General features: G+C 38.4%; 1 protein-coding gene across 1 annotated transcript in view; it reads right to left on the minus strand.

Moving 5' to 3' along the window:
- AK9 (adenylate kinase 9) overlaps positions 1-25,980 on the minus strand; it is a 96,208-nt gene that overhangs the window by 58,859 nt on the left and 11,369 nt on the right. The window contains exons 4-11 of the mRNA XM_081829364.1: positions 24,916-24,968; positions 24,721-24,817; positions 18,248-18,360; positions 15,586-15,774; positions 10,763-10,891; positions 8,064-8,138; positions 5,452-5,550; positions 3,712-3,742 (exon numbers count right to left, since the gene is read on the minus strand). Coding sequence (XP_081685490.1) covers positions 3,712-3,742; positions 5,452-5,550; positions 8,064-8,138; positions 10,763-10,891; positions 15,586-15,774; positions 18,248-18,360; positions 24,721-24,817; positions 24,916-24,968 — 786 coding nt within the window. The remainder of the gene's footprint in view (positions 1-3,711; positions 3,743-5,451; positions 5,551-8,063; positions 8,139-10,762; positions 10,892-15,585; positions 15,775-18,247; positions 18,361-24,720; positions 24,818-24,915; positions 24,969-25,980) is intronic.

Raw genomic sequence — 25,980 nt, forward strand, 5'->3', positions numbered from 1 at the left:
TTTTTTTTTTTTTGCATTTACTTAGCTCTTCTGTTGTTCTTAAAATATAAAGTCTCCCTCAGCAATCTTCTGTTGGTGACCTCCAAAGAAGTTAAGAGCCACTTCTCGAGACTGCAGATTTCAGGGGACGAGACAATTGGGGAGAGGGGGCATGGTGGGCAACTGCTGGGGGAAAAGGGTCCAGGTTAGCTCTCTCCAACCTTCAGTCGTAGATCTCACATGTATCTGCTGGCTCCAGAGCTGACTGGAGGACAGATGAGAATGGGAGCTACGGTCTTGCCTGGACCACTGTTGCATCAGAGAGCAAAGAGGCATGCATGCTGCAGGGATGCTGCATGAATGTCCGAACTGAAGGCTGAAAGAAGTAGCTAAATGTTAAGGAAACTGTCGATGCTTAGGGGAGGTGCATGAGACAGAGGAGCTCATCAGTGGGCCACATTGGGCTACCACCCTTCTCCATGGAGTCTAAAATGAACTAGGGACTGAAATGTTTCTAGTTAAGACAGGAGGCAGTCACTGTTTCCTTATCATCCTTATTTCTTGTCCAAACTTGGGAAAAGTGTTTGACTAGCAGACAGTGGGCATTCTCTCAAAGGAAACGTGTTTAAATGGCAAACCATGCTCTTCTCTCAACCTCAAGCCCTGAGGCCACATGTCTAGTAGGTGCTGAGGGGCAATGAGAAAATGAGCTTTCCAATGAGTTTGATATTACAGTCTAAAAATGCTCAGGACTGCCTCTGGTTAAACCAGGCCGACTGAACACACGTATTTGTATTTGCTGCTTTCCTAAAACTTCACAGAATTGATAGCAGAGAATGCAAAAAGGAATGAACTCACAAGAACACAGGATGGGAGGGGACACCAGACGAGCTGACAGCTGATCAGCACCGCTACACATTTTCATAAGCTAGAAAGCAGATGGATGGTGGAAACGGACTTAAATTGGAAAAAAGTGAGGGCTCAGTGTCTGTGGTGGCAGGGATGGGTGTGAGATGGGCTGGGGACAAGAAACCAGTTGATTCACTCTGCAAAATCCTAGAGGGATTCAGGACCTGTTGACATCAGGTACCTCTGAAGGGGGTGACAGAGAGCAAAAGACAGGGGGATTGGTTGAAAATCTTGAAAAGGAAGTGCTAGGGGCCAGAGCTACTCCCCATTTCACTCAGTCAGCCAACTTTCCCTCAATCCTGCCACCACTTCTCCTTTCATCAGAAGACTGGAGGCTCCCCTTCTGGAGAGACTGAGAGACTGACCCCAAGGATCTTGTGAGAGGGCCCTCGGACACAGCCAGGCAGGACAGAGCTGGCAGCTAGAGCCACTATACTCAAGCTCTCCTTCCACTTGAGCCTCTTGCTGAAGAGCTTCTGGACCCTTCCATGATCCAGTAACTCCAGTTAATGCCCAGCACAGCAGAGATTCTCAGCTCTACTGCCAGCGCTCTTGCGGTTGGGTGGGAGTCCCTGCGCTCCGTCAGCTAAGTCACCAGGCCCAGTACAAAACGGCAATGCAGGGCCCTTGTTCTAAAGTTATGAAGAATTTCATTAAGCAAGCCGTGGGGATCTGCTAAGGATGGGGTCCTGCGTGATTGCATGGGTTGCTAGCCCATGAAGCCCGCCTTGCCCTGCAATACAGCTCTCTGATATTCTGATTATCATTGGTTCTGGGAACTTCGCAAGCATCATCTCATGTGATCCTTATAATAACACTATGTCGTAGGGGTTATCATCCCTTTTTTTAAAAAAATATTTTAAAAAAGATTTTATTTATTTGTCAGAGAGAGAAAGAGAGAGTACAAGGAGGGAGAGCGACAGGCAGAGAGAGAAGCAGGCTCCCGGCGAGCAGGGAGCCCAATGCGGGGCTTGGTCCCAGGACCCCGGGATCATGACCTGAGCCTAAGGCAGATGCTCAGCTGACTGAGCCACCCAGGCGCCCCTATCATCCCCCTTTTTTTTTTTTTAAAGATTTTACTTATTTATCTGAGACAGAGAGAATGAGAGAGACAGAGAGCACATGAGAGGGGGGAGGGTCAGAGGGAGAAGCAGGCTCCCTGCAGAGCAGGGAGCCCGATGCGGGACTCGATCCTGGGACTCCAGGATCATGACCTGAGCCAAAGGCAGTCGCTTAACCAACTGAGCCACCCAGGCGCCCTATCATCCCTTTTTTTAACAACTGAATAAAAGGTAGGGTTAAGCAAAGTCACAGATCTGGTAAGCTTTAGATCTGGAATTCAAATCTAGATCTGTCCGATTCGAAAATCAATGCTGTTACCATCTACTGTGCTGGGTGCCAGCCTGACACTGTCCTTCCTCCCACCACACCCCCCCATCCCCGCCCACCTCCCCACCCACACATCCCCCTCCTCTCCAACAGCTCATCAGATGTTATAGGTCTCACACTCTTCACCAGGGAGTTCGAGCCCACAATGACATCTTTGTGTCTCTTCATCCCTTTAAACCAGTGGTTCCCATCCCTGGTTGCACAGTAGAATCTGCAAGGAGGTTTTGGGGTTGTTTTTTTAATTATGGTACAATATATATAACATTTTAACTATCTTTAAGTGTATAATTCAGTGGCATGAAATACACTGACAATGTTGTGACCATGACCACTATCCGTTTCCAGAACTTTTTCATTAACCCAAACAGAAGCTCTGCACCCATTAAACAATAACTCCCCATTCCACCCTTCCTCATAAAAGTAGAATCGTATTTGTCTTTTGTGTCTGGCTTGCATCACTTGGCATGTTTCCAAGTTTCATACATACTTTAGCATGTGTCAGAATTTCATTCCTTTTTAAGGCTGAATAACATTTCAGTGTGTGTGTGTGTGCATGCGTGTATGTAGGTATGTATGTACATGTATATATATATATATCACTGTTATCCATTCATCCTTTGATGGACATTTGGGTTAATTTTACCTTCTGACTATTGTGAATAAAGTGGCTATGAACATCGGTGTACAAGTATCTGTTTGAGTCCCTGCTTTCAGTTTGTTTGGGTATATACCTAGGAGTGGAATTGCTAGGTCATATGGTAAGTCTGTATTTAACATTTTGAGGATCCAACAAACTGTTTCACATAGTGTTACATCATTTTACATCCCCATCAACAATGCACCAACATTCTAATTTTTCTCCATCCTTGACAACACTTATTTTCTGTTTTTTGGATAACAGCTATCCTAATGGGTATAAAGTAGTATTTCATTATAGTTTAGATTTGCATTTCCCTAATAACTAGTTATGTTAAATATCCTTTCATGTGTTTATTAGCCATTTGTAAATCTTTGGAGAAATGTCTATTTAGGTCTTTGTGCATTTTTGAATTGGGTTGTTTTATTATTGTTGAGTTGTAGGAGTTCTTTATATGTTCTGGATATTAATCCCTCATCAGATAATATGATTCACAAATATCCTCTCCCATTCTGTGGGCTATCTTTTCACTCCGTTGATAGTGTCCTTTGATGACCAAATATTTTTCATTTTGATGAAGTCCAATTCATCTATTTTTTTCTTTTTTTGCCTGTACCTTTGATATGACTTTGATATCCTGTTTTAATTAATGCCAGAGTCCTATCCCAGATTCTGTTTTAATTGATCTGGGCATTAATATATTTAAAGAGCTTCCTAGATGATACCACTGGGCTGTCAGGGCTAGGAATCATTGCTTTAAACATTCCCATTACATTGGTTTTTTAAAAATCACCTACCTTTAACTGAAGGGTATCCTTTTAAAGTTCTCTGAAATATAGGAACTTCAAGTTTAATCAACCTTGATCAATCAGGCTCCCTCAGTGTCCCAAACTTTATTTTTTTTAAAGATTTATTTATTTATGAGAGAGAGAGAGAAAGCACAAGTGTGTGTGTGGCACGAGGGGGGGGAGGGGGTGTGGGGGAAGGGCAGAGGGAGAGGGAGAAGCAGGCTTCCCACTGAGCAGGGAGCCCAATGCGGGGCTCAATCCCAGAACCCGGAAATCATGACTTGAGCAGAAGGCAGAGACTTAACCAACTGAGCCACCCAGGCAACCCTCAGTGTCCCAAACTTTAAAGTAGGGGTTCTTAAACTTAAGTGGGTATAGGAATCCTCTATGGATCTTGTAAAAATACATTTCTAGGTCCCACCTCCAGACATTCTAGTTCAGTCAATCTGGAATCTGAGCCTAAGGAATCGGTATTTGTAGGAAGCTTCCTAGGTGATTCTTTTGGAGATGAATTGAGCTGTTGGAGAAATACTGCTTAAGGGATATGAATAATGACCCCAGTATACGCAGTCATAACTTCTGCCCTTTCATGAAAAACAGGGCAGGCATCTTCAGTCATATATCTTATGAACTATAACCTTAGGCCTATGCATACAATAATTTTTTTTTTAAGTAGCTCCATGCCCTGTGTGGGGCTTAAACTCACAACCCTGAGATCAAGAGTCACATGCTCTACTGACTGAGTCACCAGGCACCCCACATACAATAATTTCTAAGGACAAACTTTCTATCTGGGAAATTCCCCCAGGTTTTATGGATACTTTAAATTTTTCCTTCGATGATGACCTGGAAGAGGAGGCTCAGCACACAGACTCTCTGATCAGGCCCACTTTTCTTCCTCTTTAGCACTAGATAACTGAAGTCCCAGTACATACTGCAGCTGTGCTCGAGACCTAGTGATGACACAGTACAGGACCACAAAATAACTTCTTCCTTCAAATATTATTTTACCTGAATTATGATATCTATGATTCTAGTATTTGTTTTTCAATTTCTATTCATATAGATGAAACTAAACTTCTCAGAGTGGATCAAATCCTCCAATTAAAGGCCTGAGAATGGGGGACCTGAGTGGATCAATCAGGTAGGCATCTGACTCTTGGTTTCAGCTCAGGGCAGGATCTCATGGGTCGTGGGATGGAGTGGGCTCGTGCTCAGCAGGGAGTCTGCTTGAAGATTCTCCTCCCCTGCCCCTCCCCCACTCATGCTCATTCTCTCACTCTCTCTCTGAAATAAATAACATCTTATTAAAAAAAAAAAAGGCCTGAAAGCTTTTTTAGCACTTAGCAATTATAATTTGATCACTGTCACATCCATAATACATCAGTGTCAGGAACATAGTAGTTATAAAAAAAATGGGTTGAATGATTGAAGGAATAAACGAGTGCTTCTAGAGTTGAGGGCTTTTATGTCTTTCCTTCCTTTGGTGTTACAAAATTTTAAAAATGAACTTGGGTTTCTTTCTCACTATTCTTGTGGTAAATTGTTCTGATTTTATTGTCTTTGTTTCAAAACTTTTCTTTAGAGTTCACAAAAATATTGTGCTGATATTATAGCTTCTCCCTAAAAATCAAATCCATTTTATGAAAGGTATCCTGAAGCTCCTTTTATACTTTGAAAGGATACATTAAATTAAGGTCACAACATGTAGTGAAAAGATAGACTTTCCAACAGTTAAAAATAACTTACATTTTCCATTATGTCAGTAATTTCTTCCTCTGCACTCTGAAGTTTAGTCAAAACAGCTGCTCTTTTTAGGTTCAGATATTTAAGTCGGTCCATAACTGTCTAAATTTGTTAAAGAACAAATATTTAAATACATTGACATTTGAACATCTCAAATATTCTGAAACAGTGATGAGCTTATGTGTAGAATACTTCCTTGCCTCTACCTTCCGGTGGTTTGCTAGCAATATCTGGTGTTCCCTGGCTTGTAGATGTATCACTCCAATCTCTGCCTTTGTTGTCACATAGCCATCTTCTCCCTATGTGTCTGAGTCTCTTCTCTTATAAGGATACCCGCCATATTAGGTTAGGGCCCAGACTAAGACAGTATGAACTCACCTTAACTTGTTTATATCTGAAAAGATCCTATTTCCAAATAAGGTCACATTCATAGGTATTGGGAGTTAGGACCTCAACATATCTTCTGGGGGAACACAATTCAACCCATAAAGTCTGCCCTCTGGTCCCCAAATATTCATGTCCTTAGAGGTCTAGCTCAGTGGGACCTGTTCTGGCAGAGGGAATACAGCCATGTCAAGATGGAGGCAGAGATCAGAGTTATGCTGCCATGATCCAAGAGATGCTTGGGACCACCAGAAGCTGGAAGAGGCAATGTTGGATCATACTCTAGAGGCTTTGGAGGGAGCAGGGCCCTGCCAACACCTAGATTTTTTATTTTTAGCCTCCAGAACTATAAGAAAATAAGTTTCTATCATTTTAAACCACCTAATTTGTGGTACTTTGCTATGGCAGAATTAGAAACTAACAGGGACACCTTGCACAAGGATATGAAACATTGACTCTGAGGTGAGAGATGGTGGATCAACAAAGTTCTGATGGAGAATGGTCATCTGTGGTAGATTGTATTATTTGTTCATAATTTATCCTTCCCTCTCTTCACTTGTTAATTCCCTAGCTCACTGTGGGTAGAATACACTTCCCTATCCCACTGGTATTGAACTTCTCCATGTAACTTGTTTTGGCCAATGGAATGGGCAGAAAGGCCACGGTGCCACTGGCAAATGAGGCCTGGCAAGGCTTGGCAAGTTTCAGCCAGGCCTATTGGAGCTTCTGCCCTCTACCTTGAGAAAAGTGTGTCTTGTGTTGTAAAATCCAAATTCTGGATATATTTTGAAGGAAAAGCCTGGTTGGACGTGGGATGTGAGAAAAAGAGAAGAGCAGCTTGAAGAGGGGATTCGACACTTAGCAAAAGGGAAAACTGTGGGAAGAGCATATCTGGGGCAGGTGGTGGTGATAGTGGATCAGAGGGTTTTTCTTGCACACTTAAATCTGAGATAACTACTAGTCATCCAGTTCTATACACCGAGTAGCAGTTGATTATATAGGCGTGGAATTCAGGGGAAAGGTCTGGGATAGTAACATGAATTTAAGAGTTACCAGCGTTTAGTAGGGCAGATAGAGAAGAGTGCACAAGGAGTGAGCCGTGGGATTCTCCAACTCTAGAATTGAGACATATAGAATGTCTGGTGAGGTAGCATGGAGTATATTCTTTATTAAAAAATCAGCTTCACTGAGAAACAATTCACATATAATTCACCCATTTAAAGTGTATAGTTCAGTGGTTTTTAGTATAGATTTGCACAACTATCACCACAATGAATCTTAGAACACTTTCATTGCCCCAAAAAGAAACCCTTTACCCATTAGTAGTCACTCCACGTTTATCCTGAGATCTCCCATTGTGGTAACACTCACCCCAGGCAACCACTAGTCTATTTTCCATTTTGATAGGTCTGCCTATTTTGAATATTTTATATAAATGGAATCATATGATATGGGATCTTTTGTAACTTTTCTTTTACTTAGTATGTGTTCAAGATTCATCTATGTTGTAGCATGTATCAAAGCTTCATTCTGTTTTATTGCTGAATGATGTTCCAATGTATAGATACACCACATTTTACTTTTCCATTCATCAGTATATGGACATTTGGCTTATTTCTACCTTTTGGCTATTGTGAATAGTGCTGCCATGAATCTTCATGTATGTTTTCATTTGAACACCTGTTTTCAATTATTTTGGGTATATATACTAAGAAGTTGATTGCTGAGTTGTGTGGTAATTCCATGTTTAACTTACTGAGGATCTACCAAACTATTTTCCAAAGCAGCCACACCATTTTACAATCCCACCAGCAACATATGAGAGCGCCAATTTTTCCACATCCTCACAAACACTTGCTATTGTCTGGTTTTTGTTTGTTTGTTTTTGAATTTTAGCCATCTTAGTGGGTGTGAAGTGGTAACTCATTATGGTTTTTGTTTGCATTTCCCTAATGACTCATTATCATGTGCTTATTGGCCATTATTTGCTTTTACTTTTCTTTGAGGTACTTTTTGTTACACAGAGATTTTAAATTCAAATATAGTTTTGATTTAAATATGGACAGAGGAATAGGTATAACATCATATTTTTAAGGCTCAAGAGGAATTTTCCAAAAGTAAGTGGTGTTAAAATGTAAATATATTTTTGATGTTTATTAAAATAAGTACAATCCAGTCAGTAATTTTTGATTTTCCAAACCTTGGGATATTCTCATGAACATTGCACTTACCATGAAGAGCTCCTCTGGGGGTTTATTTCCATCTAGCTCAATGAGATACTGGGAATTGTGTTCAGCCATTACTTCCTGCAGAAAATAGAAACCTTATAATCCAGGATCACTGGCAAAACTGAACACAAGATCAGAATCTTAACATACTATGAAGAAATCTTTAAAGCTAAATAGTTTGCTTTATATGTGATATAATGTATATTATTTTAAGTGCTCTTTTGCAAAAGACTAGATTAGTCTTATCATGAATTTTATTCTCTTTCTGATTTTTTTCTTTTCAGTTTTTCTTTACATTGATGTTTTAGAGTCTTTCCAAATAGAAAATGTTTGGGGGCATCTATCTCTCTGCATATATTCATAGAATAATTTCTACCAATCTGATAATTGAAAATGAGATTGGTTTGTTTTACATTTTATTCCCCTAGCTATGGTGAAGTTCAATATTTAGATATCTATCTCTGTACACCATTTAACCATAACATCTGTGCATTTTTTTAAATCAGATTGTTTCTTTGCCCTAACACTCATGGAAAGTCTTTAACCCATATCAGTTGCAAGTATTTTACCATTAACGATAAAAAGGATTTATCTTTTTAACTTTGTTTATGGAATCTTCTACAATAGAAAACATTTTTATAATAAATTATATGCTTTCATTGTTTCTGGATTGCCTTTCTTGCTTAAATTAGATTTTCTCTATCTCAAGATTATATTAATGTTCTTCTAAATTTTCTTCCACTATTGTTTTTAATATTAAAATCTAAAATCCACCCGATTTCATTTTTGTACATTGGCAGTGTTGAACTCTATTTGAGCCCTGTATTCCCAGAAAGTAGGGAGGATTGAGAGATAAGACCCATCTCTACCCTTCCTCAAGGATTCAGATAAGATCTGTCTTCATCCTTCTCCATCGTTCCCTAAGACTTGAGGATATCTCCCTTGTTTACCTGCCTCCATAAAACCCCTAGGTCCCACTCCTTTTCCTTGAGATGGTTCTCATTAGTGAATGTTCTCCCTATTACAATAGTCTGAACAAAATCATCTCCTTAACTGTCCAGGGCATTTTGTTTTTCACAATATTATGTGAGGTTGGGTTCTAAGTGCTTCTTTTTCTTTTAGATGGCACATTATGTCAGTATTATTTATTTAAACATAAATAGCCATGTTCTGAACAAGAAAGTACATACTGCTTTTCTATATTCAGATTTTTTTAAGTTAGAATCTTAAGAGTGGACTTATTAAGTCAAAGGGTATAAACATTCCTAAGACTAAAAATATATACACCAAATCAGACCACGAGTCAAGTTGGGATTCCAAGACAGATAGGAATGAGAACTTGGCCTTGGACTACTCCTGAAACAGACTATAAACCAGAAAATGATGCTTCCATTTGCTTTCATCATGTCTTTTGGAGGAGCACTGAATTTTGGTGATTTGGCCTCCTAAGTGAATTGACATCTCAGCCAGGTCACAGGAGACTAGAATTGCAGGCTCCTACCTTTTATGGCTTTCCTCCACCTTCCTCTACACACACCAGTACCCTGGAATTACCATAAAAGGCAGTTATCTTACAATTCAGCAAGTGTCATGTAGGTTTTTGGCTTCCAGGATGGAAGACCTGGTCCTTATCCTTAAAGAGACTATCTCATGCCTGTGAATATAGTTTTCTAATTTTCTGAACCTTATTTTAATTATGCTTTATTTCATCCTCAGTGCCAGCCACTTAAGGAGTTTGCAGGATATTTCTGTTTGAAGGAAGAAAGAACATTATAGATAGACATGCAAAGTACTCTTAAGAAGCTATGTTTAAAGGCCAGGAATAGAAGAGGAGGTAGGGAGGAATAAAAGTCATACATAAGAAAGAAATTAAATTTGGTTCCCCTTTTGTGGGTGGACAATGAGAATGAAAATGATCCACTCATTTGTCTATAAAAATATATAAGCCTTATAAGAGAGCATGAAACAAATCCTTTTAGTTTCTCTATCAGATGGGAAGAGGCAACTTGAGGACTCTTTTTTGTCTTTGTTCCATTGTTCAGCATGGTGTAGTGGACAAATACCCAAGTTCGATAAACGTTTGTTGAATATATCTCCAACACAAATTTGGCAGAGTCTGCCCTGGACTTTTGACCGTATAAAATATGCTTTTCACATAATTGTAACTTTAGTAATCATATTTTTTAAATGCTAATTATTTTAATTAAAATCTTCCTATTTCAATATGTAATGGACTTAATCATGTTTACATATAATCAACTCTGAATGGGATAACCATAGAAACCAATCTGGGGATAATTGCAATTTAAATAAATTAACAATTCCTTTTAGAATAAAAGATGCATCTTAAATGCACATTTGTTTTGATAAACCCATAAATTATGGATTGAAAATGTTTTTACAAAATAGTCTCTTAACATGGGTTTTCCAACCTCCAACCATAAATAAATTCCTCTAGTGACTTTTGAAAAATGCAGTTCATTTATCACTTTTCAACAATCCTGCTGCTTTTTTAAGAGTCAATGGATATTGTTCTGTGAAACAGCCTTTCGAATGGAAGCCTTATTCTAACAGCATTCTATCAAACTTAAGTGGTGGAGAATCAGATAACACAGAGGGATGAAAAAATGTGAAAGCTATTTAACCAGTGAGAGAGCACAAATATCAATATTTCTATTTTTATCACTATATCTTGTTCTTACTTCTAAAGGATGAAGAATTATTTCCTTATAAAGTTTAACAATGTTTTCAGTATTTTCCAAATAATCCTCAGGTCTCTGAACTACATGTTGAAGAATTTCAGCCACCATTTGCATTTCTGCAATAAATGCCTAAATGGAAAAGAAGAGATTTTCAAAATCTTTATGCTAATGGTTACTTAATTTACAAGCCACATCTCTCCCTCCTTACATCTACATGCCTTTTTGGAATGAGAAGCAGGTAGAAGGGAGACTGAGGATTTTTATTTTAGAGACACTGAACACCCTAAGGGGCCTTCATCAGATGGAATAAAACTTTAAGTTAACTTGGATACTTCTTAATTTTTTTTCCTCCTCAATAAGTAGGGAAGAGTAGGGGAAGAATATCTGATTTTTAGAGACAGAATCAAGAAATTAGATTTACTCTGAATACCTGAGCTTGTAATGCATTCATTCATTCATTCATTCATTCATTCAAGATTGGTCAGTGCCAGGCACTGTTGTAGGAGTTTGAGATAAACTAGTGAACAAAATCAACTAAGACTCTGGGCCTCATGGAGCACACATTCCAGTTGGGGAAGACAGAGCAGAAACAAGTAGACAAGTAAATATATAACATGTTGGGTGGTGGTAAGTACTAGGAAAAAAAGCAGGGTAGAGGAGATGAGGAGTGATGGGTAAAAGTGCTATTTTATATCAGGTGGTCTTGAAAGGGTTCTCTGAGGAAGTGACATTTGAAGGCAGAGGGAATACTACATGTAAAGGTTCTTAGCCCAAGGCTGACTTGGTGAGCTGGTTGGTGTTCAAGATCATATTTATCCTGTTATTATTATAATTTATGATCTTATTATTAATTCTAGTTTTTATCAATGCACATAAATCCACATTTTATATCATTTGAATCTTATTATCTATTAAATAAGCCACTTTATAAATTTTTTGAAATGTTTTAAATACTACTTTAATGGTCAAATAATATACTAATATCCCTAAAAACATTACTATTTTTTTTAAGATTTTATTTATTTATTTATGAGAGAGAGAGAGAGAGAGAAACAGCATGAGAGGGGAGAGGGTCAGAGGGAGAAGCAGGCTCCCCGCTGAGCCGGGAGTCCAATGTGGGACTCAATCCCAGGACTCTGGGATCATGACCTGAGCCAAAGGCAGTCGCTTAACCAACTGAGCCACCCAGGTGCCCTAAAAACATTACTATTTAATCATTATTCTATAGTTGACGAAGAATGTTTCAAATGTTTCACAATCATAAATAATGTTTCACTGAATAGCTTTGTAGATAAATCTTTACACTGCTAATATTCTCCCTTAGAATAGTTCCTAAAAGTAGAATTACTGGACCAAATTACACATTTCAAAATGGCTTAATATATACTGTCTTTTTCAAAAGATGCTATCATTCTTCTTTCTCCAGCAGAGGGCTTCACTGGCATATCCTCATGTGTTCAGTCAAGACACAGCTTCTTATTAGGCACCTACTGTATGCCAAGCACTGTTACAGGCACAGGGGATACGGTACTTGCTTCACAGAGCTTATATTAGGGGGTAGATAGATAATAAGCAAGTAAACAAATAACATAATTTCAGAAAGTGGTAAGTGCTATGAGGAAAATAAAGCAGGGTAAAGGGGTTGGACCTCTGCTGTCCAGCACAATAGCTGCTACCCACACAGACCTACTGAGCACTTGAAATGTGGCAAGTGTGAATTGGAACGTACTGTAAGTGGAAATACACACCAAATTTCAATAGCTTAGCATGAAAAAAAGATGTATCTCAGAATTTTTATGTTGATTATATGCTGACATAATATTTTGGATATAATATATTAAATAAAATATATTATTAAAATTACTATCACCTGTTTCTTTTTGCTTTTTAAAAAAGTAGCTACTAACACATTTAAAATTACACATGGCAGGAGTATATTTCTACCACAGTGCTGGGTTACAGAGTCGCTTGGGCCTCTGAGGATGTCATCCTTGGGGTGGGATGTAGGCGAGAAGAAGGATGTAGGGTTGGGCGCCTGGGTGGCTCAGTCGTTAAGCGTCTGCCTTCAGCTCAGGTCACAATCCCAGGGTCCTGGGATCAAGCCCCGCATCAGGCTCCCTGCTCCGCAGGAGGCCTGCTTCTCCCTCTCCCACTCCCCCTGCTTGTGTTCCCTCTCTCACTGTGTCTCTGTCAAATAAATAAATAAAATCTTTTAAAAAAAAAAGAAGAAGGATGTAGGCACATGAAGATCTGGGGAAAAGTGTGGTAGGCAGAGGGGAGAGGAAATAGTAAGTGCAAAGGCTGGAGGTAGATTGCGTCCAGCATAGTTGAGGACTAGCTGGAAGGCCAATGGAGTAGCTGGAATACAGTGAGCAAGAAAGGCGAGACAGCCAGGGATGAGATAGTGAGACCAGGTCCACAGCCTTGTAAACCATACGAGGGTGTTTGAACTTTCATCTACATGTAATAGAAAGTCACTAAGGGTCATATTTTTAAAACATGGCTCCGGCTTTTGTAAAGAATGGAATGGGGATGGAGAGGAAAGTGGAAGCCAAGAGAACATATACAAAGGTATTACAGCAGTTCAGGGAGATTAACATTTGTATGTATATAAGGGTGAACAGTTTCATGAAATTATTGGCCATCAACCCAAGTGGGTGACAAGTTTGCAGGTCTGACTTCTGAACATGGCTGTGCTACTAGGCAGACACCACAGCCCCATGGGGCTGAAGTCAGTCTGAAGACATTAATTTGATTATATCCCATAGCATTGGCCTACACTGTGTTGTTGAAATTTTGGATTAGTTGCCAACTACTTGTATTTTAAAATGCTGATTTTGGCTTCTTTGGAAAAATCAGACTACCTGGTAAAAATAGGCTAGCATTCCCACATGGCAAGAGTTGGCTGGGCTGGAGCCGAGAGGCAGCTGTCTTCTGAAGAAGGACAGGTACCCACTAGCTGTCCAGTGGAACTTTCTGCAGTGATGGAAATGTTGTGTATCTGTGTTGTCCAGTTTGGAAGACACAGCCATATTTGGTCATGAGCACTTGAAATGTGGCTAGTACTACTGAGGAACTAAATTTTAAATTTATATAATTTTAATTAATTTAAATAGCCACACAGGACTAGTGGCTACTATCTTGGACAGTGCAGTCCTAGCCTACTAGTCCTCACTCTTCCCGATTATGTTCCTGGCTGACATCACAATTTGACACAACCATGGTCCCTGTAACTAAGTGAGCTGTGACTCCTCTATCTTACCATCTTTGATTTAAGACAGTATACTTTATTCATGCTAAAACGACACACTTTTATTCCCATTTGCTATGAGGTTTTCCATTTTTTAAAAAAAGATTTATTTATCTTAGAGCGAGAGAAAGCACGTGCACACAAGCGGGAGGGACAGAGGGAGAGGGAGAGAGAATCTCAAGCAGACTCCCTGCTGAGCGTGGAGCCCCACTCGGGCCTCGATCACATGACCCTGAGATCACGACCTGAGCTGAAACCAGGAGTCAGACACTTAACCAACTGGGCCACCCAGGCACCCTGAGGTTTTCCTTTTTAAAAAGAAAATAGAAAACAGATTCTGGTTATTATCTAATGCCTTATTTGCACAGGGAAGGTTATTTAATGTTTTTAAATGAGTTTTCTTATATTAATAGGTTTTATAAATTGAGATATAATTGACACATAATATTAGATTAGTTTCAGGTGTACAACATAATGATTTGATATTTGTATATATGAGAAATGACCACCACAATAAGTCTGGTTAACATTCATCACCATACACAGTTAATAATTATTTTTCTTGTTATGAGAACTTTTAAGATCTAACTATTATTAAAGAACAAATGTCAAAGATTCATTTAACCTGTTAGTGAGAAAACCAACAGGATGACAAAGCTGAAGTATATATAATCACTGAAATCAGATTGCAAAGTTGGATACAGGCTGTTTAATATCCTATAGGGCAACAGAATTGTGACCTTTGAGGGTTATCTTTTCTACGGGACAAATGATTTGCAATGTATCCATTTTAAGTTAACATCTGATTTTGCAGAGTGTAGGCCTAATAAAAATAGTATTTATACATTTATAATAAATGATAAATTGTAGCAATTACAAAAATACATAAAATTCCTTAAAATATAAATAAATTAATTTATAATAGAAATCACAGGTATATTTCTGTAAAGCAGGGACTGGCAAACTATGGCCCACCTGCCCACTGGGCCAAATCCAGCCCATCACCTGTTAACAGATTTCTTCACATCAAATTTTCCTCATTAAGTCATGGTAGAAAATTCTTTTGGTGTTCTATTGCATTATGTTTACAAGCACTGACTTTAGGATTATTATAACAACATGTATATGTGAAATTGGGCTTTAGATTTTTTTTCTAAAAATCTCTTTGCTAGATACTGGAATCGGGATTATGTTAACATCATAAATTGGATTCTGCCTGGGCTACTTGCTCTCCACATTACCCTGTTTTTTAATTGCTTGGTCTCCTCATTCTAGCTTGCACAGGGCTTGACACACAGTAGGTGACCAATTACTTTCTGTTGCTATGAAATGAAGCAGATTAGCTTCAGGATGTGGAAGGACTTCCATACTGACAAGAAGGTTAAATTTGATGGCCCCTAGATTATGATCTGATAGTTCTTGAAAACATGAAATATTTGTTCTATTTCCCCTAGATTAAATAAACATTTAAAATGTAATTTTCTCTAGTAACTGCTATTTTGTTTATCCATGCTATTATTTAGTTTAATTCTAGCAAATTTTAAAAGTGTAGTATATGGTATTGGGATATTACCTCTTCTTCTTCTTGCTCATCCTCCTCTTCACCTTCCTCTTCTCCTTTTCCTTCTTTTTGGGCTTCTTTCCTCTTTTTCCTACGATTCTCAATGACTTCAGGATCCCACTGATCTCTTCTGTATATGTACCCTGTACTACTATGCTGCCTTTGCCCAGAAACTCTTTGGCATAGATCGTAGTCAGGGCACTAAGGAACAACATTAGTAATTTTAACAAGCATCCTGAGTGATTCTGATGCCGACAGTCATGCACCACACTTTGAGAAACAAAACTGTAGGAGCTTCCTTGCTCATTTTCGGATTTCTTCAGGCCACCTCTATGTGGAGATGGGATGGGTATTTACTGAGGCAAGACATTCATTTAGGTTTCCTAATTTTTCACAAGAAAGATTTCAACCCTCTCGGGTCTTTTTTATAATGCGTATTTGCCCTTCCTTATTCAGTGACCCAGAATACCCACACTGTGGGTTCTTGACAAAGACTACTGCCTTCAGCTGTCTCCTACGTTCACTTGCAGGAAGTGACTAATACAAGGGTGAGTCTGAAGGACATGCCTCAGAGCAGTGGTCCTCACACTTCAGCGGGCATCGGAGTCACGTGAAGGGCTTTTCAACACAGATAGCTGAACGCCCCCTCCCCCCTCCCCCAGAGTTTCTGAGTCATAGATCTGGGGTGGGCCCTAAGAATATGTATTCCTAACAAGCTTCTGAGTGCCGCTGATGCATTTGGCTCTGGGATCATACTCTGAGAACCACTGCTGTAGTAGATCACTGGCCCTTAATCTTTTTTTTTTTTTTTTTTGGTAGTATAGACCCCGTTAGAATATGAGGAAAGCTATTGGCTTTTGCTTCAGAAAAACAGATATACATAATAAAATAATTTCAGAAGGTTCATGGATATTTAAGGATTCCTGGATTCCAGGCTAAGAACTTCTGCTCTAGAAATTCCAAGATTTATCCCCAAATAAGGCCAAACCACCAGAGAAATGTGTGTTGTATTGAGTTCTGTCTCACATTAGGCCCTCTGATTACACTTGAGTCAATGTGTAGAAACTGCCTGGGTACTCGCTCTCACATTTATAATATAAATGAGGTTAAGGCCTTCATTCTCTACCTTGATGATCTTTTATATTAAGAACCATGTAAGATGTTTCTCTCATTTAAAATTTTAATTCTAATTTCTCTCATTTTGTTTTTCCTGAGGAATGTCTTATCTTTTCACAGACAGGGTGAATTTTATATAACTGGTCACATTTCCCCTTCTACTTTGGCTCATCAAACTCAGAACCAAATTTATGCTTCAAATGTAGGAAGCATTTGGAGGCTAGTGGCCTGTATATCTGCATTCTTGTTCCACCAGGTGTTAATTTCCTACACAATCTATGTTTTCCATGGCTTGGACTTTATATTTGGTTTTAGTTAATTGTTTGAGGACTTTTCTTCTCTCCCTTATACACACGTTCACATGTGTGACATTCTCAAGGTCCGTGCAGGGATTTTGACTGGCCTCCAACCACGGCCTGTGGTGGGCTGCAGATTACACCATGCTCAGCACCGTAACACCTCCTCTCTCTCACAGCTAACCCTAACACACTCCCGGGAGCCAGCACCTGAGCTGGGAATCATCTCCTTTACTTTGAGCTGTCAAACCATTTGGGGAATCAGGCAGGTATGAATATAAAAGCTTATCATTAATTTTCATATCAACCAGCAGACCTGGCCTCCCTGAATTCTTATCATACCCCCATGAGGCAGTTATTATTTTTGTAAAGAGGAAATCGAGTCTCCTAAATGTCATCTACCACGTGCTGTTGATAAAGGAGAGATTGGGAACAGGACCCAAGCTTGATTCTTAATCAACCTAGTAATGTTTTTTAACATTCATATGTCCAACTCATTTGCTCCTTCTTTCATTTTATTTAACTGGCAAACTTATCAGGTGTCTATTAGGTACCATATATTGTGTTAGTTGATGTTTATATGAGCAAGACATGGCTCTTGCCTTCAAATAAGGCAGAGTCCAGAAGGAAAATGGACAAGTACAATATACAAGATAATACGATAGAAGATAGCAACATGAATGGTCATCAGAGAAGTATTTAACTCTCCTGTGGTAAGTAAGGTATAGGGGACAAGGAGGAAGAGAAAAGGAGAGGAAGAGGGAGAGAGAAAAGGAGAAAGTGAGAGAGAGAGAGAATGAGTTAGTTAATATGTGTGTTGGTGTGGAAGGGGTGGTCATCAGGGAAACAGATGATGTCTGAACTGACTTTCAAAGGATAACTATGTTGAAGACTGTTGAAGAGACAGAGAGATATTTCCTGTGGATGGAACTGCAGGTGCAGAAATACACAGGTATCAGAAAGTATAACTCAGTAGTCCCTATGGTTGATATATAAGTTATTATTTCCTTAATTACTTAATATGTATTTTTAAGATTTTATTTATTTATTTGAGAGAGAGAGAGAAGCAGACTCCCCACTCAGTGCAGAGCCCAACTTGGGGCTCGATCCCAAGACCCTGAAATCATGACCTGAGCCGAAGGCAGACACTTAACCAACTGAGCCACCCAGGCACCTCATTAATATTCTTGAAGACATTCCTTGAATTCCACTACTATCAAAAAGAATGGTAACTATAGTTACAAAACAACTAATATTCTTACCTTAATATTGATTATAACATCAGGTTTCAAATTTAAATTTTTAATTAATTCTATTTGCTGCAAAGTAGTCATGGCATCCTGTGAAAGTGATGGTAGTTCAGTGATAATATAACCTGTTGAGTAAAATATAATTTTTAGAGTTTTATAATGTTATCAATATATGAGAGCATTGATTTGTTATTACTTTATAAAATGTCATTTGCTTATTGATGAATATTAATGTAGATCTTAAAATCTGTCAAATATTTTTAATTAATAGTTAAGTTTATTGCCACATGAAGCATAACAGTGAATAATGTTTTTCTGATCATAAATAAAATCAATGAGCTAGGAGGAGACATCTTTAAAAATTCCAAATCAATTTATTTAAAGCACATGAGGTGTCTACGGAAGGAAATTCCATGCTAATAATTCTTTGAGCATTAGGAAAGCCGTAAAGGTATATTATAGGGGGTGTATAGTATATTATTTTCTTTCTAAAGCTAATGTTTTATAATAGAATATGTACATACATAATGTTTATATATAAAACACCCATGTTCTCCCCATACAGTTTAAAAAACAGAACATTATCAATATGATTTTGGCTTAGCACATTGGCTTGCATCCCCACCCAAAAACCTAAATCTTATCATTGAAATTCATCCCATTTGTCATCATCACATTAATTTCTTTAATATATTTCTTTGATTATGTCACTCTCTTGCTTGAGAAAATTTTCTCTTATTAATAAAGTCTCAGTTCCCTCAGAATTAAGGACTTCAATTTTTCTGCTATTTTTAATAGGACCTTTTTTCTTGAAAGAACTGACAAATTATGGTTATTCAGTTTTGGATATTTGGCAGACATTTTATAAAAAGTGAGTGGAGTGAGCTGGTCACTTCAAGGACAACCACTGAATAGTATTTGTTGCCAATGATAAAATTCACGCAAAAATTCAAATTTTAGAAAATGTTTATCTACTGCCGTAAGCTTAACAACTTCCCAATTTTTAAAACTTTTCTTGATGAAATTGGTGGTGAAATTAATAAAGGTGATTTTTTGACAGTGTATAATGAAAAGTGTCAACATTTGGAAAACTTAGCACAACTTAGTATTTTCCAAAATAACTACTGCATGGTGCCTGCAAATCATGCATGGGTCAAAGACCCAGTCCAAGTTCAAGATAGACAAATGGATTTTAATTAACAGAGTTTGAAAAGTTCTTGATGTGGTTTCAGATTCTATAATGCAAATAACCTTTAAGAAAGTCCTCCTTGGTGAGTTTTAATGTAGGATCAAGGATAGTCACAATTATTCTAAAGGCTATTAAAATATACTTTCCCTTTCTAACTACATATCAGTGTGAAGCTGGATTTTCCTCATATATTTCAATAAAAACAATATATTGCAACAGATTGAGCAGAAGGAGATATGAGAATCCAGTTGGGTCTTCTCTTAAGCCAGATATTAAAGAGATTTGCAAAAATAAAATTATTTTTTAATAAAATATGCTATTAATGTGAACATGTGATGGTTTTGTTATGATTTTTAAACAAATATTTTAAATATTTCTTAGTTCTAATTTCTAATATGATGATATCTAATATATGATAGACATAACCCAAGTAAGCAAAAGCTCTTTTGGGGCCTCAACAATTTTTATAAGTATATAGGAGTCTTGAGACTAAAAAGTTTGAGAACTGCTATCCTATGCAATGTCTAGAATAGTATGATTAAAAAAGGTATTAAGCATCTGTTGATAGATGAATAAATGAATGTGCCTAATAAGCCAATCTCAAAATCCTCTCTTAAGAACATGCTTATCACATGCTTATTATTATGTTTTTTAGTTTACAAAAGCAGACCAACAACTACCATAGCAATCCAAAATCTCATCAAATCCTTAGGCATTTCTCCTAAGATATTTGAAACACTTCACTTTCTGCTAACTATGTGTTGGATGCTATCCAGAGAAGCAATCCTAAGTAGGTATAACTTCAAAAGGCAAAAAGGAAGACCTATTTTCTTTGGTTTTGGGAATGTGAGCTATAATCACATGATTCTCTCCTGTCTTGCTATAATCTTTAGTTTACAACTCAGCTTACTCATCTGCTTTTGCTGTTGTGTCTCAAAGATTTTGAAGCAGTGGTGATATCCTAAGGCATCCGTTCTATTCAAGGTTCCTTAAGTGAACCCAACACCCCCCGGCAAAAATTTAGCCACTGCACGCATTGGCACTGTCTCGGGAACTGGGCCAGACCTTCCTCTACTTGCCACCGCTGCTGCTCTAGCTTTTTGTTTCCCTGGCTTCCTACTTCCCTAGTTCGGTTTGGAGCCTGTTGTTAAATTATTCTCCATTTGATTAACAACCTTATTGGAAACTTGTCAAGACTTTGGGACAGGATGGCTGGCATTAACCCCCTGGTCTGACACATTTTAAGGGTGAGTACTGTGGTGAGGGGGCCTAGCCCTAGACTGAACTCAACCCTTGCCCAGCTCAGCCCTCCTGATTCGACATCTCCAGAGACCGTCAGTCTCCAGAGTTCATGCTTTCCCCTTCCAAGCAGCAGGGGATTACACAATACCTCCCCTTCATTCCCTGTGCTCGCAGCACTGCCCACCATCTGTGTATTACAAAGGGATGACAGAAGGATGTTTGGCTCTCTGTGTGCACCCTGTAGATTACTGCAATCACTGCTACTACCTGGACAGCTTATCAGGCATTTCAAGTACAACTGTTTGTAGGTATCATAAACCTCAGGCATACATGTATATTGGAATGAGTTTAAAACTTGGTCTCTTTCCTAGTGGAAGCAGCGGAAGAGTGGGTTGTTTCCATGGGGTCTGGTTCTCACCTGATAGGCCAATATTTGGGCTGCCTGAATTTTCTGAGTGACAAGTTTTAGGGCCTTACTCATTGAGAGGTGGCCAGTATCATCACCCCCAGACCCTAGGAATGTATCTATGGAAGAGATGTGGGAGAGTGGAAGAGCTTAGTTCTCTAGACTCAATTGTGGACACTCACAAGGATACTTCTTTGTAGACATATCAGAGCTGCCAAGCCCACTGCCAATCTCTCTAACCCCAGAGACATGTGTGAATATGGAAGCAGAGATGAGGACTTCCCCTCTCTGTCCCATATCTCCTTGACACCATTATCAAGCCCCTACCCTCAATGCTGAAGACGGAAGAATGGTAGACCTCCTGCCACTCCTTGCTGCGAGGCTTTGTATGTACTATCATTGGCAGAGTAGATATGCTGCAGGCTAGTATTCAGCCTGCATCACCCCCACCAGGGAAAAACTTAAATACTGTCCATATGACTACCCAGGGGTAGCTACTTGGCCCATGTCATCACTTTGCCCCCACTTCCTGGTACAGCAGAAGGAATTCCTATTTCCACAAAACTGAAGATGGCATGCTACTGCTTTCAGACTGAAGTGATGAGAGATTCAGAAATATCAGGTAGCTTATGTCCATCCAGCCCTAATATGTACCTGACCTCATGCCAGCCTGATTTGAGAGGACGCACTGGTGACCAGTGACTTACGAGACTATCCACAATGTGATACGCCGGGGGCAGGGAATGCCTAGACTAGGGCTGTCCATCATTACTGGAGAAAGTGAGTTTTTTGGAATCTAGAAACAGGAAGCAGAGAGGGGCTTCTCAGGATGCCCAGGCATTGGCTCTACCTTTTTCTCCTGGGTAAAGATGCAGTTCATGGAAGCTGATTTTGGCCAAAGGCCAACACAGCACGACAGGTTGTGAATGAAAGGATTGTAATTACAGATTGTGTAAGTTATTTCTAAATAGTGATACCAAGTTTCAACTGTAAAAAGGCTCTGGTACAGAAAAAAATTAAGATTGAATTTGGCAATATTCTGTTGTGCAGTGTGCCCTGCCTTTGTCTTTAGGGATTTTAGAGTCATCAATTACCCAGCCTCACCCAGACCGGACCCAAGTTAATATCCTGTTTTGAAAGCTCATCACTTCCAATTTTGCTTCTACCATCCACCAGGCTGGTGAGTAGGACCAAACATCAGAAAGACTCCTTGCCGAGCAAAGACTTTTAAACTGCATTTAGCAGGGTGCTAGGTTCCATAGAAATTCCTTTGAGGATGCTATAGAATAGGTGAAGGGAATTTGGGCAGAAGGGGTTCTAGGTCCCATCCCACTATAGCCTTTAAATAAGCCCAGTTGTGCATGCCTAAAACACAGCCATGCAATTGCATGCTAACAGTGTGGCCCTCAGACTCAAGAAATCATTTATACTGCTTTTCCTCTGCCAGCTCCCAGAACAAGCACCAGTGTACAGCAAGTCTAGGGGAAAGAGGAATACATTAAATGATACGAGGGGATGCCAGTCAGCAAAATCCAAAATGCAGGAAATTCTTAAACACAAATAACTTGTTTTTTCAACAAAGAGAACACAAGATGATAGAAGGAGGTAGAGGGAATTTATAGATTAAAAGGGACTTGAGACATACCAGTCAATTGCTATATGTGACACCTGGTTGGATCCTTCCAAAAAAAACCCCCCAAAACAAAAAAACAAACAACAACAACACACATACAAACAAAACAACCCCCCCAAAAAACAAAACAAAACAAAAAAAAAACAAAACCCAAAGATCAGCTAGAAAAAAAAAATAAACAAGGCAAATAATGAAATCTGACCATGGAATGGTCAGTAGATGATTTACTATTAATTTAGTAGGTATGATAATGTAATGTGATACTAGGTTTAAAAATAGTCCTTATCTTTTTGAGATATATACTAAAACATTTACAGATGAACTGATATGAAATGAATTAGCTTCAAAATAAAGTAGGTTGGGGGAGGGATGTGGGCAGGAGTTCACATAAAACATTAGTCAGGAGCTGTCATTGAAGCTGGGTGAGGGACACATGGGGGGAGTTTTATATCACTTTCTTTACTTTTGTTTGAAATCTTCCACAAGAAGAAGTTAAAAAGATTCCTGAACATCATGAATGGCATAGCTGAGTGGGTTTATTTTTTCATTATTTTTTCTCTTTTTGCCAATATTCATCATTTATACCATCTTTTTGTGGGTAAATTACTCTAATTTTTACAAGAGGAAGGGGAGACGAAGTATAAACAAGAAGATATTTGCCTGCCTTTCTGTATATATGCTTCAGTTTCTTTCTTCTTTTTTTTAAAGATTTTATTTATTTGACAGAGAGAGACACAATGAGAGAGGGAACACAAGCAGGGGGAGTGGGAGAGGGAGAAGCAGGCTTCCCGCTGAGCAGGGAGCCAGATGTGAAGGCAGACGCTTAATGACTGAGCCACCCCATGCTTCAGTTTCAATCACTTCGCTTTTGGAGGTCATTTATTGACCTATGTTGGAATTCTGTCATCGTCTTTTTTACCTTTTTACTCATTTAACTTCCCACATTCTGGATATTTTCCCAAGCTCATCTTCTTTATCACTGATCAATAGATAGACTGATGTGTAGACAAAGTGCATATATATATATATATATATATATACACATATATATATATACACACACACAACATATATAATGGAGAGATGATATTTATCTATATGTGGATGGACAGATGTAGTTTGTTCTATATATCATCTATATGTAGAGAAATCTTTCTACCTATAGATACGATACAGACATAGTTTGCAGTGATGTCTGCTTTTGCTACTTCCATTATTGATTTGCTTTGGCAATCATGGTTTTTACTTTACTGCATTTTATTTTTATCCCTATATTCTTAATAGTCACAATGTCCTCTCTTAACTTACTAAGGATACAAAGCAGCTTGCTAAGTTTTTCTTCTTTCATTCAATAAATCTATTTCAGGTGGATGATTTTCTCCCCAGCACATCTTTCTTCCTCTTCTTTCTTTTGCAAATGTCATAGGGTTTGCTCTTTTCTATTTGGTCATTCTGGAGCTTCAGTAGCCTTTGTCTTGAGAAATTAGGCCCCAAACCCCTGCTCAGCGTCTGCTTGAGTGCAGGGAGATTTCTTGGGTCCAGAGTGAGAGGGTAGACTGGGTGAACAGACTGAAGCCTGCCAATATCTGCAGCCAGAGGGTAAGCTGGTGCCATTCAAGAAATTCCTGCCTTATAAGTGTGGATTGATGCAGAGAAGACTAGCCACGGACAGGACTCAGTAATAAAACCCAGAGTGAATGAGAAAGCAGTCAGCAGAGATTGTCAGCACTGTGAGAAGGACCACAGCAGAGTGTTGATGCTTTTGCTGGATAATACAGTGCTCAAAGAAGATTGAACCATTTAAATTTATTTATTTATTTACAAATGTAGAATCTGAAGAATAAAAGGAAGTAAACAAGCAAATAAAAATATCTAAGCTGCTTAACTGAATTCAGGCTCTGGAATTCCCGCATCAGGGCAAAGGAAAGAGCAACTCCGAAAATTACGTGTGCCTCAGCTAAAGCACAAGTTTTAAGGCTGCTTTGATAGCCACCGATTTATAAAAATAAACATACCAAAGTGAGAAACTTCCAGGGAGTTGAGCTTCTCCAACATTAGCTTTATGACAAGTTCATCTGGAATGCTTTGACCACTGAGCAGTATTGATTGCAACTAAGAACCAAAAAAGATAGTGTATATTAGTGTATATATATCTGTGACACAGAGCTTATTTTTTTTTAAATCATAATAATTTTGAAACTTAGATTTACCATAACTCCTGTTTCAGTTTCCCTGGCAATCTGTTCTTCCAAAATTGGTAAAACTAGAATATGAATTCAAAATATTAGCACAAACTGCTATTAGAATTGCCAAATTAAGAACCATATTTGTTTTATAATGGTAACAAAGATTAATATTTGCATATCACTTTAAGAGTTTACAAAACATATTTATACACACATTATGTCGTTTAAGCCTAACCAAAGCATGAGGCAGCAGAATGTATTCCACAGAGAACTTGTCTCTGCCACTCGCTAGCTAAAAGATCTTGAGGAAGCTAACTACTTAAATACCTCTGGGCCTTGCATGCTCATGCCCTGTATAGTATGCAAGAGAATGTGAGGATGAAATGACATTGTGTACGCGACAGTGACTGGGAAATTGTAAAGTGTCACTCAAAAGTATACACTAAGTATTATTAGTCCAGATACTTTTATAACCACAGAGTTATATCCAGAGCTCACTAATTTTGCACTCTGATTATATAAAAGGAAAGTATGTGTCAAGAAATGTAAAAATAAACACTGATTAGAAAAAGGGGGCCTGAGGCTGGAATTCCAATGATTTGTTTCTGTTTAAGAGGGAATATTCCATCCCTTATGGAAGACATCCTGGGACAGAAATGACAGGGGCAAGACCTACGGGAGGACTCAGGAACTGAATTATGTCCCTCGCTGCTAGTAATCTATGATTGGTCTCCCCAAAATTGTACCAGATTGCAATTTCACTAACAGCACATGGAATCCTCATGTCATAACATTCTTGCCAAAAATGATTATAGAAACTTTAAAGATTCTTTGTCAATTTGATAGGTAAATATGGATCAGTGTTATTTTAATTAGCATTTCTTCGAATAACAATTTCTTTGAATAACGACTTTTTTCTTACATTTGTCTATTTTTTTATTTCTACTTTTATGAATTGCCAACTCATTCTTTTGCTTATTTTTCTATTAGGACAAAAATAGTTTTATTGATTAAAAGAATACTTTATATAAAGTTAGTAGTCCTCATATACTGCAAAGAATGCAAAGCAAAATAATAAAAAATAAAATT

Source organism: Leptonychotes weddellii, chromosome 8, assembly GCF_054177405.1.
Source record: "Leptonychotes weddellii isolate Sample4059 chromosome 8, ASM5417740v2, whole genome shotgun sequence".
NCBI classification, from domain to species: domain Eukaryota; kingdom Metazoa; phylum Chordata; class Mammalia; order Carnivora; family Phocidae; genus Leptonychotes; species Leptonychotes weddellii.